The sequence below is a fragment of the Diabrotica virgifera genome, chromosome 8 (assembly GCF_917563875.1).
Source record: "Diabrotica virgifera virgifera chromosome 8, PGI_DIABVI_V3a".
Classification (NCBI taxonomy): domain Eukaryota; kingdom Metazoa; phylum Arthropoda; class Insecta; order Coleoptera; family Chrysomelidae; genus Diabrotica; species Diabrotica virgifera.
Window position 1 is genome coordinate 202,589,946 of NC_065450.1, and position 20,058 is coordinate 202,610,003.

The 20,058-nt window shown below is 30.9% G+C and overlaps 1 protein-coding gene across 2 annotated transcripts in view; it reads left to right on the top strand.

Annotated features, from left to right (window-relative positions):
• Positions 1-466: 466 nt before the first annotated feature.
• Positions 467-20,058, top strand: part of LOC114334436 (synaptic vesicle glycoprotein 2B) — a 74,185-nt gene continuing 54,593 nt past the window's right edge. The window contains exons 1-2 of one of the 2 annotated variants that reach the window (XM_050659625.1): positions 467-733; positions 17,100-17,303. In XM_050659625.1, the coding sequence (XP_050515582.1) occupies positions 592-733; positions 17,100-17,303 (346 nt within the window). In that variant the 5' untranslated portion in view covers positions 467-591. Of the gene's footprint in view, positions 734-3,024; positions 3,149-17,099; positions 17,304-20,058 lie in introns of those variants that run through there. The other variant, XM_050659626.1, reaches the window with a different exon arrangement.

A 20,058-nucleotide genomic window follows, 5' to 3' on the forward strand; every position in this document is an offset into this window, starting at 1 on the left:
GCACCCCCTTCTCGAGTAGAACTTTTTGATATGTTGTTTATCAAACATTTCTTAATGAAATTACAAAAAGTTCTATCTTGTTTGATTTCTTCCGAAGTAAAAATCTATATGCACTCCCCTAAACATACTAAATTAGGTATTCGATCATTTTTATCCATTAAACAGATCGACCTTATATCGGATCCTCTACTATTACTGCTGCATACCTATCCTTTCATAGAGTCGTCAGCGAAGCCGTGTAGGTACCTAATTTTATTTTTCTGAGTTGGTTAGATTATATGAATGGATTTTTTTATTATCTACATAAGACCAAATATTGCAAAAATGTCTGAAAATGTTACATTGTCAGATACTAAACAATCTTGGAGACATTTATATAAGACTTTATTATTTAATTATTGTAATCTCAAAGTAAATGCATAATTATTAATAAACATAAGTACTTTTTGAAGAGAGGTCATATTTTTGTCACAGTAATACAAAATGTTCAGACTATTTTTTGGTGACAAATAATCGTTCATTAAATAACAAAGTAAATGTATGAATGTTAACAGTTTGTGTAGCAAGTTATAGCACAGTTACAGTTGAACCATGACTGCCAAAATTTCTGATGATTTAGAAACATTGACTTATATACCTGAATCAGAAAATGGTGAAGGAAATGTGAAACTGAAACCGGATCTTGCAGCTAGAGGATCTGAAACTTTATTCCTATTTCAACATGTAACAAAAGGTTAGAATTAATACTGTGTCGTACTATCACTTCCTACCTAAAATATTTACCTTTTTGAGAAGAAGAGACTAATACAAAATTTTTTACGTACCTAACTAATATAATGTCTCCTATTCCTATTAAAATTATTATTTTTTTTTTGTTCTACTACAAATGTTATTGTTTATTGTTTATTGTTAAGTTTCGTCGTTTATAAAAATATAGTCCAGGGCGCATCTGTTTTGAGATGGACGTTGAGAGGTGACTCAAATTTTTTTGCAGAAATTGCTTGAAAATAACTCAAATAATAATATTTGCGTTATCTTCCCACTCAAAATGGTCCGGAACATTGTTTAAATAATCAAAATGTCAAAATATGAAGGCAAAATTCTATTTTTTTTTTATTGGTTTTTTGATTATAACTTTAAAACTATTCATTTCTGAGAAAAGCTGTACTGACATAAAAGTTGCGTAATTAAATTTCCTACAATATAGAATTAGTTAAAAATTTATAAAATAGTCAACCTTGTGGCAAACTAGCAATAATTGCGAAAAAACCATACAAAAACAAGTATTCGCATTTTACGTTTTTCAACCTTTTAGGTTACACTTAGGCCCTTCATATTTTACCCAGAAAAACTCTATGATATAGTTAAACAACACTGTAAATTTCATTAAGATCTGTTAAATAGATTTTGCAAAATAAATTTTGAAATCCAGCTTCCGCAAAAAAAATTCATTTTTTTTAAATGTTGCAGGACTGAAAATAAAGCAGATGGCAAGTTGAATTTTGTTCTGCTTATAGAAGTGTACTGTACCTTTCATTTGAAATTTGCAAAATTAAAATCGATTAATTACCACGGCGTCAAAAAAATTTTTTAAATAAACATTCATTTTTGGTGCTACGCGCAGGACAGCGGTGTTCGATTTACACAAGTTGATTTCCACCAAAATTTCTTCCAATCTTTATCTAATATATTATTTTCTTACTCTATATTTTGTTGTATTTTAATATTTTAATTCCACAAAAATCAAACTAATTTTATTATTGTTTGTGAAATGTTTAAACAATTGCATATGTTTAAAAATAATAAACTTTTATTCTCTAAGCTAAAATATATGAACAAAGAAAGTTTTTGCTAAAAAAAAGTGTTATTTTAAAGGATAGAATATGTGTTTTTATTTTGCAATAAACAAATTTATTTATTTATACCGAAATGTAATAAAAGTTAAAATGTATCAATCATTATCAAAGGTCATTGGAATGCCCAATCAGAGTAAACTATCCGCTGTCCTGCGCGTAGCACCAATAATTAATGTTTATTTAAAAAAATTCCTGACGCCGTGGTAGTTAATCGATTTTAATTTTGCAAATTGCAAATGAAAGGTACAGTACACTTCTATATGCAAAAAAATTTCAACTTGCTATCTACTTTATTTTCAGTCCTGTAACATTTTGAAAAAAATAATTTTTCTTGCGAAAGCTGGATTGCAAAATTTATTTTGCAAAATCTATTGAACCGATTTTAATGAAATTTCCAGTATTGTTTTACTGTATCGTAAAGTTTTTCTGGGTGAAATATGAAAGTCCTAAGTGTAGCAAAAAAGGTTGAAAAATGTAAAATGCGAATACTTGTTTTTGTATGGTTTTTTCGCAAATATTTGTCTTTTGCAACAATGGTGACTATTTTTAAATTTTTAACCAATTTTATGTTGTAGGAAATTTCATTACGCAACTTTTATGTCAGTACAACTTTTCTCGGAAATAAATACTTTTAAAGTTATAATCAAAAAATTAAGAAAAAAATCGAATTTTTCCTTCATTTTTTAACATTTTGATTATTTAAACAATGTTCCAAACCTTTTTGAATGGGAGGATAACTCAAATATTATTATATGAGTTATTTTCAAGCAATTTCTGCAAAAAAATATGAGTCACCTCTCAACGTCCAAATGTACTAATATTTTTACGGATGCACCCTGGTCTAATATGTCAGTCAAGATATCACATAAGTATGGGAGTCAATAAAGACTTTTGACTTCGGAAAAAATCAACCAAGATAGAACTTTTTGTAGGTAATTTTATTAAGAAATGCTTAATAAACAACATATCAAAAAGTTCTACTCCAGAAGTCTACTCCCATCTTTTATTAAACAAATGAACTGCGAAATTCGATATGGACCAAATTAAAAACAAAACAGATTTTTTTCTGCGGATTTATTTGCCAAAAATTTTTATTACTACACTGCTGCTGGACTTTATTAAAGCAGAAATCAAATTGTATGGACGCGTTAGAAAATATTTTGAAATTAGCATTCATATATTCAAACAAGTTTTTATCGATTTCAATAATCATGTAATACAGTAACCAGGTAGTAAAGAAATAGTGAAACGAGTGTTGAATGTGATTATTACGATGGGGGCCAGTAAAGAAGGTATAAACAATTATAGATTAATTATAATTATATATTATTCTAGATTAATAGTAATTGAATCACTTATTTCAGAAACAACCTAAGTCACATTTTGGCGATTTTGAGTTTATTACACCAACATGTATTTCTATGAGACTAAGGTTGTTTCATAAATATATGAATATTTTAAATCGTTATAAAATCAACCATAGGACTTAGGTGTATTCTGCATTAAATTGTAAGACCAGGGCTCATCTGTAAAAATATTAGTACATTTGGACGTTGAGAGGTGACTCAAATTTTTTTGCAGAAATTGCTTGAAAATAACTCAAATAATAATATTTGAGTTATCCTCCCTCTCAAAAAGGTCCGGAACATTGTTTAAATAATCAAAATGTCAAACAATGAAAGAAAAATGCGATATTTTTCTTCGTTTTTTGATTATAACTTTAAAAGTATTCATTTACGAGAAAAGTTGTACTTACATAAAAGTTGCGTAATTAAATTTCCTACAATATAGAATTGTTCAAAAATTTAAGAAATAGTCACCCTTGTTGCAAAATAGCAATAATTGTGAAAAACCATACAAAAACAAGTATTGCCATTTTACGTTTTTCAACCATTTATTCTACACTTAGAACCTTCATGTTTCACCCAAAAAAACTTTATGATACATTAAAACAATACTGTAAATTTCATTAAGATCGGTTCAGTAGAGTTTGCAAAATAAATTTTGAAATCCAGCTTTCGCAAAAAAAATTCATTTTTTCAAAATATTGCAGGACTGAAAATAAAGCAGATAGCAAGTTGAATTTTTTTTGCTTATAGAAGTGTACTGTACCTTTCATTTTCAATTTGCAAAACTAAAATCTATTAACCACCACGGCGTCAGGAATGTTTTTAAATAAACATTAATTATTGGTGCTACGCGCAGGACAGCGGATAGTTTGCTCTGATTGGGCATTCCAATGACCTTTGATAATGTTTGATACATTTTAATTTTTATTACGTTTCGATATAAATAAATAAATTTGTTTATTGCAAAATAAAAACACATACTCTATCCTTTGAAATAACACTTTTTTTAGCAAAAACTTTTTTTGTTCATATATTTTAACTTAGAGAATAAAAGTTTATTATTTTTAAACATATGCAATTGTTTAAACAATATTTAAAAAACCATAATAAAATTAGTTTGATTTTTGTGGAATTAAAATATTAAAATACAACAAAATATAGAGTAAGAAAATAATATATTAGATAAAGATTGGAATAAATTTTGGTGGAAATCAACTTGTGTGAATCGAACACCGCTGTCCTGCGCGTAGCACCAAAAATTAATGTTTATTTAAAAAATTTTCTGACGCCGTGGTAATTAATTGATTTAAATTTTGCAAATTGCAAATGAAAGGTAAAGTACACTTCTATAAGCAAAAAAAAATCTATCTTGCTATCTGTTTTATTTTCAGTCCTGCAACATTTTAAAAAAATGATTTTTTTTTGCGAAACTGGATTGCAAAATTTATTTTGCAAAATCTATTAAACCAATCTTAACGAAATTTACAATATTGTTTTATTGCATCATAAGGTTTTTCTGGGTGAAATATGAAGGTACTAAATGTAGCATAAATGGTTGAAAAACGTAAAATGCGAATACTTGTTTTTGTATGGTTTTTTTCGCAATTATTGCTATTTTGCAACAAGGGTGACTATTTTTTAAATTTTTAACTAGTTCTATATTGTAGGAAATTTAATTACGCAACTTTTATGTCAGCACAACTTTTCTCAGAAATGAATAGTTTTAAAGTTATAATCAAAAAAACAATAAAAAAATCGAATTTTTCCTTCATATTTTGACATTTTGATTATTTAAACAATGTTCGGGACCATTTTGAGTGGAAGGATAACTTAAATATTATTATTTGAGTTATTTTCAAGTAATTTCTGCAAAAAATTTTGAGTCACCTCTCAACGTCCATCTCAAAAGAGATGCGCCCTGGACTATGTGTGTAACCCACCGAAAAAGATGTTGGTGTAATAAATTTGAAAATCGCCAAAATGTGACTTAGGTTGTTTCTGAAATAAGCGATTCAATTAAAGTTATACTATAGTATTGGCATACTTACACAAGACCTTTATTTTATTCCTGCAAGAATATCACCCGTCTAATTAATGCATCAATTCTCTTAACGTAGTTATTTTATTTGATTTTTTGATGGAAAATTCTCAACAATTTTCTGAAGGTGATTATAGAAAGTTTCATGCTTTGTTGGTTTGCGATCTTATCAATTAATTATATCGATATGTATGAATTTGATCAAATACTTTTTTAACGTCAAAAAAGCCTGTAAGGCTTCATTAATCCCTAGGCACACAGTGTGTCAATTTGAAAAATTGCCACCCCCTATAATTTGGTCCCTATAGAAAATCTAAAGATATGAAAAAAAAACACGTCAAATTTATTTGCGAGGGGACATTTTATAGACCAGTTTTCAACTAAGTTACATCAACCCTACAGCGGGGGCGGACACAACCCCCAAAATCTTAAATGGAAAAGGGGGGTTAAGTGATACCTCATTTTGAAGGTCATTAAATTACCTTTTCAAAAATACCACATGCCTTATATTTCTTTTCAGTACTCTTGGAAAAATCTTGGACTCAATACTATAAAAAATTTTGGAGTTCTGAACTCGATACTTAAGATCTTTACGGTTTTGCTTGATTTTTCCAAAAATACTTCAAAAAAATACTCTAAATACTTCAACACCCCAAAAAAAATTCAATTTGGAGTTCCATACTCCAAAAAATTTTTTGGAGTTCTGAACTCGATATTTAATTATTAAAATTAGGTATCTAATTATAAAAAAAATTTAATTACTGAAAAGAAATATAATGTATGTGGTATTTTTGAAAAGGTAATCGAACGACCTTTAAAATGAGGTATCATTTAACCCCCCTTTCCATTAAAGATTTTTGGCGGTTGTGTCCGCCCCCGCTAGAGGATTAGTGAATTTAGTTGAAAACTGGTCTATAAAATGTCCCACTCACAAATAAATTTGACGTGTTTTTGTATATTTTTAGATTTTCTCTAGGGACCAAATTATAGGGGTGGCAACTTTTTAAATTGACACCCTATATGTTTATTAACCCATTTAATCCCAAGCACTTAGTCCGTAGTAACAATTTAAGTCTAATTATTTATTATTAATAATACTTTACGCATTAGTTCATTTTATTTTAGATAAAAATTCCATCAAAAAAATTTTTTTTGGCTTAATAATACCTTACACCTTACCTTACCTTAATAACACCAACAGCAGATACCGATTATTCACTTTGGAAGGCAACCAGGAAATTAAAACAACCCAGTAAACACATACCAGCATTAAGAAATCCAGATGGCTCATGGTCGAGAACAGATTAAGAAAAAGCAGAGGCATTTGGAAAATATCTCTTGAAGAAGTTTTTCAACCTCTACCCTCTGTCAGTGCTGAAGAAGATGAGGTCTATGAAAGTCTAGCAACAATCCAATAGCCAAGTGAGCAAATTAAACCAGTAACAAAAAGAGATGTAAAAAATACTATTCAATATAGATTAAAAACCAAAAAAGTTCCTGGCTATGACCTTATAACAGGAACTATCTTAAAAGAGTTACCAGATAAAGGTGTAGTTATGATAACACAACTATTCAACGCCGCAATAAGACTCAAAATTGTACCAACGCAATGGAAAATTGCTGATATATGATCTATAAACATGGTAAACCACCTCACGAACATATCTCTTATCGTCCTATTAGTCTCTTACCGGTACTAGCTAAACTATTTGAGAAGCTATTAGCGACCAGGCTAATGAAGATAATAACTGATAATAATCTGTTTCCGGATCACCATTTTGGTTTCAGAGAGAAGCATTCAACAATAGAACAAGTTCATAGAGTCGTTGATATAGTAAATAAAACTTTTGAAGAAAAAAAGTACTGTTCTGCACTTTTTCTTGACGTCAGTCAGGCTTTTGATAAAGTCTGGCATGAAGGGTTGCTCTTCAAAATAAAAATGAACGTTCCTGATCCAATGTTTACTATACTAAAATCATATTTAGAAGAAAGGTACTACCGTGTCAAGCATGAAACAGATACATCAAAAATCTACCCTATACGATCTGGAGTCCCTCAAGGTAGTGTTCTGGGTCCTATATTATGTCTAATATTTACACACGACATACCAACAAACGAAAATGTAACGACTACAACATTCGCAGATGACACAGCTATGTTAGCCACAGATGAAAATCCCGCAACAGCTACTGAATCTCTTCAAAGGCATATTAGGAACATTGAAAAGTGGACAAAGAAATGGCGAATAAAGATCAATGAATCAAAATCACAACATATCATATTTACAAAATGTAAAATATCGCCTAATATATAAATAACAAGCCGAAAAAGCCTAAAATATATCCACAAGCCGAAAGCGTTAAATACCTTGGTATGCACCTGGACAAAACTTTGTGACATGGAGAACACATACATGGAAAAAGCGCCAACAGTTAAATTTAAAATTTCGTAAACATTATTGGATACTGGGCAGAACATCGAAGTTGTCTATACGTAACAAACTGTTGGTATACAATACAATACTCAAACCGGTCTGGACCTATCGGATCCAGCTATGGGGTACAGCAGCAAAATCCAACATATCCATAATGGAAAGTTTATCCGGATTACACAATCCAAAGTGTTACGCTCTGTTAATTGAAATTGGACTATTTAAGCGGCCTCAGGAATGTTTTAAAGTTATAAATAATTTTTTGGCTTATAAATAAATTAGTCCATTGAAATGTTACATTTAGGGTTGTATTTTTTAGAGGAGTCAATTTTATTTTTTTTTAATGTGTAGGGGGGTTCAATAGAAGCTTAAGTTCAAGTTTTTGGGGTCGCCACCCTTGTCCCCCGGCCGCCATATTGGAAAAAGGGGTGCAAAGGGCTTTCGCGCTGTATGTCCTAAACTAGCAATCCTACATAAAATTTAATAACACATAAAATGTAGCAAATTCAATTTTCTACAATTTTATATCTATTACTTTTTATCATCAAGTGACCAACAAAAAGTTATAAACAAAAATATGAGAAAATTTTGTAAGAAGTTTCCTTTTTGAGGTTATAACTTTTTTTCCGTTCATTTCACAATAAAATACCATCGTAGCGATTTTGTAGAGGATTTTTCAATGAACAATTTTCACTATTTAGGTTTTACAGCGCTCCAATCTTGACCAGATTCTCGAATTCTCATAGGAATACAATAAAAAAATACTTTATCTATAATATTAGTCGAGCGGCAGCAATCGTTATGCTGACCATGAAAATCAAATTTAAGGTAAATGACCAATTTTGGTCTATTTTTATGTTTTCGAGGTCGCTGAATCCGAATATAAAGTTTATTTTTATCTAGATTTGGTGGAACATGTTCAAAAATAAATTTTAACTATTTAGAATGGGAAATAAGCCACAATATTATTAAAAAATGATTTTTATTAACGTTTCGACGCCCAAATCGGGTGCCGTTGTCAAAATACAAAATACTATTGATAATATAATATAGCTTCAGAACAACATTCAAAAATAAAATTTTATACAAAAATGCCGAAAATAAATTTTGATGATTTTTCAAATTTACCTAGCTGTATCTTTGGTCGCTGTAAATATTTCTTCTTGAAAATTTTACTGTGTCGTCTTTGAAGTATGTAGATAATAATGAAATTTGTCCAAAATGTTTGAACACATTAAAAAAGGAGTTGTAATTTTTAAACATTTTGTCATCATATTTCGTTAGTTTCATGTTTACTTAAAAAAGTTTAGTAACAAACTTTTTAGTTTATAATTTTAACCAACACAACAATAAAATATAATTCATGAAGAAGTTTTTTGGAAAATTTTAAGTCAAAATATACAATAGGAAAAAAGTTATGTTACTTCATAGACAAGCGGCACACCCCAACAAACGCTCATATTTCGAGATCCTGACCACGGTGTGGTGAATGGCTAATTTTGATCATACTTTATCATTTTGATATCAAAAATTCATTTTTTGCTCTTCTTAAGGATTTTTCATTTTGCGGTTGCGTCATTCTTTTTCTGAACAGGCTAATTTGTCCTCAAACAACTTCTTGGGCCTTTTCTATATATGCTTAGGGTTATAAGTTTTATAATGGGGAGAAAGGTCAAAAATAGATTAATAATAGCACAGGAATGTTAAAATCGTAATAAATTGAATGAATAAAATATATATATATATATATATATATATATATATATATATATATATATATATATATATATATATATATATATATATATATATATATATGTTATATATATATATATATATGTCAATATAGTTAACACCGAACGGGAAAGTTCAAAAAAAGAAGGACATATTTAAACATTCATTGTTCTCATCTACATGTAAAGTTACTTCCAACATAAAATGTAGTTATATGCTAGTGTAATTGGTTCCTTGAGTAAATAATTCATTGATTGTAACCATATAGCCATAGTTTTCCAAGTTGAAGTGTTGTGTTTTCTTTTTACTTCAAACAAAAAGAGATATGTTTTTATACATATCGTCTTTTTTATTACTTAACAACGTAACTCTACAATTCTACGTATTGGTAATGAAAACTAACATTTTGCATGGAATATATATGGCTAATTAACATTTTCTTTATTTCAGCCCTGAAGAAGTGAATAATCATTCACGAAAACGTTAGGCCGTACAATTGATACGCATTGAGTTTTGGTTTGCAGATTTCCCCAATATTCAAAACTTTACTATATATATATATATATATATATATATATATATATATATATATATATATATATAGATAGAAAAGTAAGCCTAACTTTTGTTTTTATTGTATCCCTATGAGCATTCGAGAATTTGGAGCGCTGTAAAACATATATAAATAAATAAAGTTAAACAACTTTATAGTGGAAATTGTTCGCTGAAAAACCCTCTACAAAATTGCTATACTCTTATTTTATTTTAAAATGAACTGAAAAAAAGTTATAACCTCCAAAAGGAAACTTGTTAAAATTTTTTTACATATTTTTGTTTATATCTTTTTTGTTGGCCACTTGACGATAAAAAGTAATAGAAACAAAATTGTATAAAATTTAATTTGCTACATTTGATGTTTAATTAGATATTCCGTAGGGTTGGTAGTTTACCAGATATAGCGCGAAACCCCTTTGCACCCCATTTCCAAGATGGCGGCCGGGGGACAAGGGTTGCGACCCCAAAAACTTGAACTTAAGCTTCTACTGATCCCCCCTACACATTAAAGAAATAAAATTGACTCCTCTAACAAATGCAAGGTATGGCTTAAAAAATGTAACATATTAATGGAATAAATAAAATATCTCGACAACTATTAAATTAAATTTAATCAAGAAAACGTTATTAGAAAGTACACGACAGGACGTTTCTTTTAAAAGAAAAAAAAGTTTAATTGTGATTATGAGGGGTTCCTGAGATACCACCGGTCAAAGTTGACCGGCATTTGCGACGAAGTTATAAAAAACGCTGGACGGAAGGGCCGCCCGAGAACTTTATCGTACCGATCTATTATCGTTATCGTACTTAGTCCAGAAAGCCACTGCGCATCCGCTAGGAAAAATATTCTAATTCGGATTTTTTGCACAATATTACTCAAAAAGGACTCCTTTTAACAAATTTGCATGTTGCCAGGACCAAAAGGTGGTCAAAAATTTTTTAAACGTTTTTTTTTTTGTTTTTTTCCTAAAATTATTTTTTTTGCATGGAAAAAAGTTTTTTTAGGTTTTTTGGATCATTCCAAACAGAAAAGGTCTTTAGTAACTTTTCTCTAAAAATGATAGTTTTTGACATATAAGCGATTAAAAATTGAAAAATTGCGAAATCGGCCATTTTTAACCCTCAAAAACCATGTGAAAAACTGAAAATTTGAATGTTGCCAAGGTAGGTAGATATTCTTTAAACATCGATTGATGAAATCCCGAAGAGTTTTTTGCAATACAATATTCAAAACTCCTATTTTTTTTTAATTGCTCATCAAGCGTGCTCGACACTATTTTCCACCGACAGTATGGTGCAAATGAAAGGAATAAATTCGTTATTTCGTAAACCAGCGACTTTAAGGAAAAATCCCGAAACAGGTCGATTTTTATTTTTAAGTTATGATATTGTGACATATATGGTATACTAGTGACGTCATCCGTCTGGGCGTGATGACGTAATCGATGATTTTTTTAAATGAGAATAGGGATCGTGTGGTAGCTCATTTGAAAGGTTCTTCAATTCTCTATTCAGTAATGTAAACATTTACATAATTATTTATACAGGGTGTCCTTCTACTTCTTTTTTTGTCAAATAATTTCATGTAATAAAATTTTTTGGACACCCTGTATAAAAAATTCTGTAAATGTTTATATTACTGAATAGAGAATTGAAGAACCTTTCAAATGAGCTAGCACACGACCCCTATTCTCATTTAAAAAAATCATCAATTACGTCATCACGTCCAGATGGATGACGTCACTAGTATATCATATGTGCCACAATATCATAACTTAAAAATAAAAATCGACCTGTTTCGGGATTTTTCAAAGTCGCCGGTTTACGAAATAACGAATTTATTCCTTTCATTTGCACCATACTGTCGGTGGAAAATAGTGTCGCGCACGCTTGAGTAGCAATTAAAAAACAAAGAAGTTTTGAATACTGTATTGCAAAAAACTCTTAGGGATTTCATCAATCGATGTTTAAAGAATATTTACCTACCTTGGCAACATTCAAATTTTCAGGTTTTCACATAGTTTTTGAGGACTAAAAATGGCCTATTTCGCAATTTTTCAATTTTTATTCGCTTATATGTCAAAAACTATCATTTTTAGAGAAAAGTCACTAAAGACCTTTTCTGTTTGGAATGATCCAAAAAACCTAAAAAAACTTTTTTCCATGCAAAAAAAATAATTTTAGGAAAAAACAAAAACAAAACGTTTAAAAAATTTTTGACCACCTTTTGGTCCTGGCAACATGCAAATTTGTTAAAAGGAGTCCTTTTTGAGTAAGATTGTGCAAAAAATACGAATTATAATATTTTCCCTAGCGGATGCGCAGTGGCTTTCTGGACTAACTAGATACTGGCATTCTATAAAAATAACAAAGTTACTCGTTATTTTGATATTTTAGAAACACCTTGTATACCTGAAAATATTTTATGGTTCTACGCATCATTAATTCCTGCATTTGAGAAAATCTTCGATGCCATATTTCGGGGACACTATAGATTATTGCATAAATCAATAGAATATTAGTCATACTTGCATTTCAAATTAGTTCGTTTTTCTGAGAAATTAATAGTTTACAATATTTGCATTTTACTGCATGGATTTTAATGAAATTTTGGGAGTAGCCCAATCTCCTAATTCAAAGTCTATCCTATATATATACTATATACTATGGCGCTTTTATCATGGGGGCGGTTCCCACCACTTCTCGTGGATATTTTATTTTCGAATTGCATGGAGCAAAAGGAAGAATTTTAAGAAAATTTAAAAATGCGCTCTATAATTTGTTCTTTTTTTTTAAAATCTTTCATTTTAAACCCGTCCAACTTTTTGAAAGTAGAAATAACACTATATTAAGAGGTATTGCAAACGAAAAACAATGCATTTAAATTCTGGTGGATGAGGGTTTAATTGTATGTACTTCTCATTTTTCCTTAAAGTACATTAGTCATATAACTTTTTGCACCATATCTCGCTTAGTTTGAATGTAAGCGACATTTAACGGTGCTCGTTTTAAAGGCCTTTTCAAACACTACAAAAGTATGAGACTTTGAGCATGCACCAAAAAACAAACTATTTTTACCTACCATATCTCTTCTTGTATTATATGTAAATAGAAAATTTACGAAGGAACGAATCTCCTTATTTATAATCTAAAAAGAAAATTATATAGTGTTTTTAGTTTGATGCATAGTTTTTAAGGTATTCACAAAAAACCGTCCGAAAACGTGTCATTTTTAAATGAAAATGGCCAATTTTCAACTACGCATAACTCAAAAAGTATTGAGTTCTCAAAAAAAGTATAGATCAATTTTTACTTAAAAATAGGTTCTCTAGCCACTTCCATGCTTATTTTGACCAACAAATTTTCTACCCCCTTGAAGGGGAGGGAATTGCCCCAAGATAAAAGCTCCATAGTATATAGGGTAGATTTTGTTTCTTGAGCTATTCCCTACTTACTGTGAAAATATCAAGTATATCGATGTAGTAGGATGGAATTCGGAGCCAAATACTCTCATGACTGCCCTATAATAATGCTCTGCTATGATCGTGTGAGAGAGGACACACATAAGATTCTAGCAAAATTTCTATTTTCTGTAACTTTTCGAGTTTTTAAGTTACAGCAACAAGTTTTATGTCTTTGGAAAGGTAATTTGCATTCTTTCAAAATGTGTAAAAATATACAGGTCGTATCTAAAAGATTAAGATTTTTTTTTCATTTCCGGTTCAACCGGAAGCCATATTGTAGATAAAATTTATTGTGATAATAGATAATAAAGTACTATATATGTCTGCCAAATTTCAAATTTTAGTTTCTATTACAGAGGAAGTTACGGGCACTCGAATATTTTTTTATAAAAAATTCATAACTCCCCTCCTATGAGGAGCTAAGAAATCTGACTAATGTTATTCAATTTACCGATAGGATATCAAAATATATCAAAAAATAAACAAATTCCTTGGAGCCATTTTTGAGAAAATCTAGTTCAAAGTTATGTCAAATTTTGACCCCTTAAATATAGGCAACCCATAACTTTTTCTGAGAAACGATATTATTCCTGTTGTATCCCCATCTTTAGGCTATATAAATATTTTTTCAAATTAAATTTATCTTAAACAAGTTTTTAGATTGGTAGGGAAATGTGTCGGGTGGGCAATCAGCCATGCTGGCCGCCATTTTGGATTTGGAAATGTCAAATTCCGTATTTCTATTTATCTATCGATGAGCTAACTTTAAGTTAAATTTCATTCGTTTCGGTCAAAATTTGCAAAAATGGGCCCCAAATAACCCCCCTATTTCGGCCCCCCTTTGAGAGATTTTTTTCAAAAGCTTAGTTTCTCGACAAAATTCTCTTAAACTTACTCATACCGAATTTCATCGAAATCGGTCTAGTAGTTTTTGCTGGGCGGTGGCGACATACATACGTACATACGTACGTACATACGTACATACTTCCGACATGTTTTTTTTATTTGCTTTTTAGACTCAGGGGGACTCAAAACGTCGAAAAAAAGTGAAATCTGAAAAAATTTTTTTTGCACGATCCTATAACTTTATCTATTATACTCATACTTCGTATGTAGTACGATAAAGTAAAATAGGATTTTCGAACCAGTACCTTTTTATTTCGGTCCTTCTTCTACATACAAATTTTCATATCTTAAGAGACTCATAAAATATGTACAGTATTTCTCATAATCATCTTTCAGTGCGTCACAGTTTTTCGATTTCTTTCTAAGGCATTAAATTGTATGTGACAGAAAAAAAGGCACGTCGGTGATTACATTTCGTCGGTGACATTTTTATAACATTTATTCTGGTTATTCTAGTTGTTGATAGATGGCGCCATAATAAAAAAATAATTTTTTTTAATTAGATAATAATATTACAAATATAATCTGTATAATTTATAAGACTATACAAATCAAAGAGAATACCATTTTATAAATGCAAGAAACACATTTGATTGGTTTTTATTCCAAGTTGAAAATAAAATGTGACAACTAACTGTCAGATTTAACTAAAATGTCATGTTAGAATAAATGTCATAAATGTGTATTATCACGGACTTACCCTTTTTCCTATCATTTGTTACGCACTAAAAAATGATTATGAAAAGGACAATATGTGTCTTACCATTAATTTTTCTAAGGGTTTTTCATTTCTTTCCCGATATTTTTATTTCTTCATATTATTTCATTTAGGCATCCTGCAGCTCTGTTTGCTCTATTCAGTTGATCATCTATTTCTGTTTCGAGCTTTCTGTAGCTAGATCGTGTGATGCCTAGATATTTAAACTCCAACACTTACTTCTTACTAAATTTGCTGTTATAGGTACCATGCATTTTGTCTTGTTTGGGGAAATTAACACGTTACATTTTCTGGTGGTTGAATGAAATTGGTGCAGCATACGCTGTAAAACAGTTTCACCTTGAGAGATTAGTATTGCGTCGTCTGCATAGCAGAATGTTTAAGTTGCTTTTCTCCCATTTGGCATCATTTTTAGTTCTTACTTTTTTTATTGTTTCATCCATGATACCGTTGAACAATAGAGGGCTCAGGGAATCCCCCTGTCTTATCCTATTGCCAGCTTCAATTGAGTCAATTAGTTTTTCTTCTACTTTTACTTTTATTGAGTAGTTTGAGATAGAGGCGTCTCTCTTGCGTGCAATAAGTATCATCATCATCATCATTCAACCCGGATCTATCCACTGCTGGATATAGGTCTCCCTCAGTCTTCTCCATGTATTTCTGTCCTGTGCTGTCTGCATCCAGTTTCTGTCGATCCGTTTGATGTCATCAGACCATCTGGTTGGCGGACGACCTCTACTTCGATATGCCTCTTGTCTTGGTCTCCAGTGTATTATTCGCTGTGTCCATCTGTTATCTGACATTCTAGCTATGTGTCCAGCCCAGTTCTACTTTAGGGTCATAATTCTTTCTATGGCATCCGTCACTCCTGTTCTCCGTCTTATCTCCCTGTTCGTAATTCGATCCCGGCGAGAAATGCCTAACATTGAGCGTTCCATGGCTCTTTGGGTAACACAAATTTTATTTCTTACTTTCTTGGTTATTGTTAAAGTTTCTGCACCATAGGTAAGTACTGGCAACACACACTGATCAAAGACTTTTCTTTTGAGACACATAGGTAGTTCTGACTTAAGGACATAGTTCAGCTTTCCGAATGCCACCCAAGTGAGTCCTATGCGGCGGCTTAGTTCGCACGTTTGATTATCTCTTCCTATGCGTATCTCATGCCCTAAGTACTTATAAGAGGTGGTTTCTTCAATAGGCATGCCATTTACTGAAATCTTTTCGCTTAACACAAGATTTGTCATGATTTGCGTTTTTGTATGGTTGATTTTTAAACCAACTTGTAAGGAGGTTAGGTATATTTTCTCCAGTTGCGATACTGCATCATCGATGCTGTCAGCAAAAAGAACAATATCGTCAGCGAATCTCAAATGACTAAGTATTTCTGCGTTGATATTAATTCCTTTTTCAAAGCAATAAGTATGCTGGAGAATAAAAAAAGAATGTGTATGTACTTTGTACGCACGTAAGAAGTTATACTTCTATTATATGATTTCAACGAAATAAATATACTTTAAACAGTTTATTTTAATTTTATTTAAATACTAAACTAGTTTTAATGCTTACCACTTTCCAAAAATAAACAAAAAAATAGGAATGGTCCGGGATTTAAACTCAAGACCACTCGGTCTCTAGCCAATTGCTATACCAATCATGCTACGAGGTCTGTGTTTGTATCGTCTCGGACATAATGACAATTCACGGTAACAAACAGACGAAATGATGTGTAATAAATAAAAACATAAAAATTATATTTAATATAAATGTTTTAATAATACTTATCTTACTCCTGAGGAAGACAAATCCCAATAAATATATTTACTAAAAACACTAATATATTCTTTTCGCACCTTTTTTGCACTGATATATTTATACATAATTTGAAAGATTTAGCAACTAAACGCCATACTGTCTGTGTGCGCATGCGCGCAGAATAATGAAAATTCACTCTGAATCGCGCCTAAAGAAGTATAACTTCAATAAAAAACATGTTTAATTGTTAAGTTGTTTTTTAAAGTTATTAATTTGAACGTTTATTCATTTAGAAACTGCACCTACAACTTTCGAAGAAGCTGCCAAACTAATAGGATTTGGCAAGTTCAACATTTTGCTGATCAGTCTAACAGTTTTTGGTATATTCTCCCACATGTTTGAGGCTGGTTCAGTGTCGTATATACTTGCAGCAGCTCAATGTGACTTAAATTTATCTTTACAACAAAAGGGATATCTAAATTCTATCATTTTTGCAGGTCAGTATTATCATAAATAAGCATGTTTTCAAATTATTTTTGTAACATGTTTAATGCCCGGTCCTTTCACCTCCGAATAACTATTTATTAGGAAGTTTATCCGGCAGATTACATGTAAATCTGTCAAATAAACCTCCGAATAACTTTTATTCGGAGGTGAAAAGACCGGGCCTAGGTTAAGTATTATGTTTATATGAGATTCAGGCACAATAATTATATCGACGCTGGCATAAACGACATTAACTTGATTTTTCAGGAAACACAAAAAACTGATTATTTTTATTTTTACCAATTCTGCTTATCTGCATAGTGACTCAAAAAAATTAATGATTTTTTTTTCAAATTTTAATATTTTGTGAACATGAATGTAGCTGAAAATACTGTCTGAAATAAATTAAAAACGAGAAAATGGCGCTTATGTCCAATCAAGATAAAACATTGGTGAATATGCCAAACTTACCTCTGGCGTTTGTGTCGATCGCATCGTTGTAAGATTAGCCAATATGGCGCTTAAAAGGGATATATGCCTTAATGAAAAAAAAAACGAAAATTAAAAATTGTCGTTTATGCCAACAAGAAAAATTATGAAATTACGAAGATTTTTGATAATAGGCTTTATTTTTTTTAATCAAAAATACATTCTAAGTTAAAAACAATACCCTAAATTCTTTAAACATGTTTTTGATGCTAGGATGAAATACTTAAAAGTAAATAATTCGCAAATAGAAGCGGATATCTAATAATAGCGGATTCTAATTCATAATCACTGTCAATATTTGGTTCAACATCATTATTGATTTGATTGCTTGTATTTTCCTTATTTTGATCCCTACTTATACCGGCACCCAAACCATTGTCTGCTGCTAAGTTGAAACATGATGTGAGATCGTGACTAAATATTTCTTCTTCTACTGCAACGTCTGGTGGTTCCTCAAAGATGATAATGTCAACAAAAAAATGGCATAAACGCCAAAAATCGATCGCCATTTTTAGCTATATAGAATTGATTTGAACTATATGCTGTAATACAAAATGAATTGTTCATCACACTAGTACAAAGTTACAATAGAACATTTTAAAATAAACTTTTTATTTGCGCAATTTTTAAATAAAACACCTCCATAAGAATACCATTGAGGAATGGCGCTTGTGTCAACCACGATGTAAATATTTGGTTTTGGCATAAACGCCTCATAGTTTTTAAAGAATTTCAGTGTATTTACGCTTCAAAACAATACAAATTGAAAATATTGCAGAGGTAAGGTAAGTAATATCATGTTACTTATCCATAAAAATTGTTAAAATACATACCTTTACTATTAGTACTGGACCGAACTGTACACACTGATAATCTTACGGGCACTGGCGATTATGTCAATCGGTGTTCACGTCGGTGTTCACGTGCGTGACAGGACTGGCGTTTATAAAAATTTTAAACCAATATTACCCCTATTTGACTTTGTCTGGGGTTATACCGCGTTGACTGTCTGGTGCGGAAATTAAAATCCTATTTTTTGGTGCATGGTGCAGCTAACTAAAAAGTGGTCATTTTGGCGTTTATGCCGTTTTGGCCTGGCAGCGTCGGTATCCACTAGTTATGTTTTCGACAACTGACGGTCGACATACTTGGCCTCGATTTTATAGGAGATAGCTTGCTTTTGGTTTAAAATATCTGAGGTGATGGATAAAATACCCTCAGGATATGAAATTCTGGCTGTTTTGTGTGCTTTTAGTAATATTTGATTGTTTATTGTGTGTTTGTGTAATGTGTGTTTACGTAGTTATAAGTTTGTGCATTGTGTATAATTGTAAATGATACGACTTCGACTTTCTAGTAATCCGCTATTGTTGCTGCATTCTTGTTGTTGATTTCTCCTTTTAGGAAAGATGCAATTGGAGGAAGTTGGTAAAGTTGGAGGAAGATCGGAGATAATATCAAAATGGCAGCAACGGAAGCACTTGGAGAACGTAAGATAAGTAAACATATACGAAAGGAAAGGAGAACTCCATGGTTCTGTGAAGAAATAAAAATAAAATGCCAAGAAGAAAAGAAAATCTACCTTAGAATACAAGTCCAAAAGAACGAGACAAACATATGAAGAATATAAAACAGTACGAAATGAATTAAACTCAATAGTAAGAAGGAAGAAAACAGAACATTGGGAAGCATTTTCAAAAGACATGGAGCACGACTTTTATGGTATGCAAAAGGAAATGTGGAAAATGATAAGAGGTCAAAGAGCAGAGATGAAGGAATTGATAGAAGTAAAACATATTGATACAAATACATGGACAACTTACCTAAAAAACCTCTATCAAACAGCTAATCACAAGAAACTGGAAACACCAGGATTGTAATCGGATGAGAAAACAGAAATTAAAGAGGAAGATATAAAGAACGCCTTAAAGAAGATGAAAAATCGAAAAGCTCCTGGGAAAGATGGAATAGCTAATGAACTTTTAAAATACGGAGGAGATAGACTTCACAAAGAACTGAATATCCTTGTAAGTAAAATAATAAATACAGGAAGAATTCCAGAAGAATGAAGAACCACTCAAATGATAGCGTTGTTTAAGAAAGGTGATAGGGCAGACCCCAGTAACTATAGAGGGATAAATTTACTCAGAACTATACTGAAACTCACAACCAAAATACCTATGGAGAAAATAATGGCGTGCATAAATATATCTGATGAACAACAAGGATTTAGAAGTGGAATATCATGTAACGATGCATTTTTTGTGATAAGGCAAA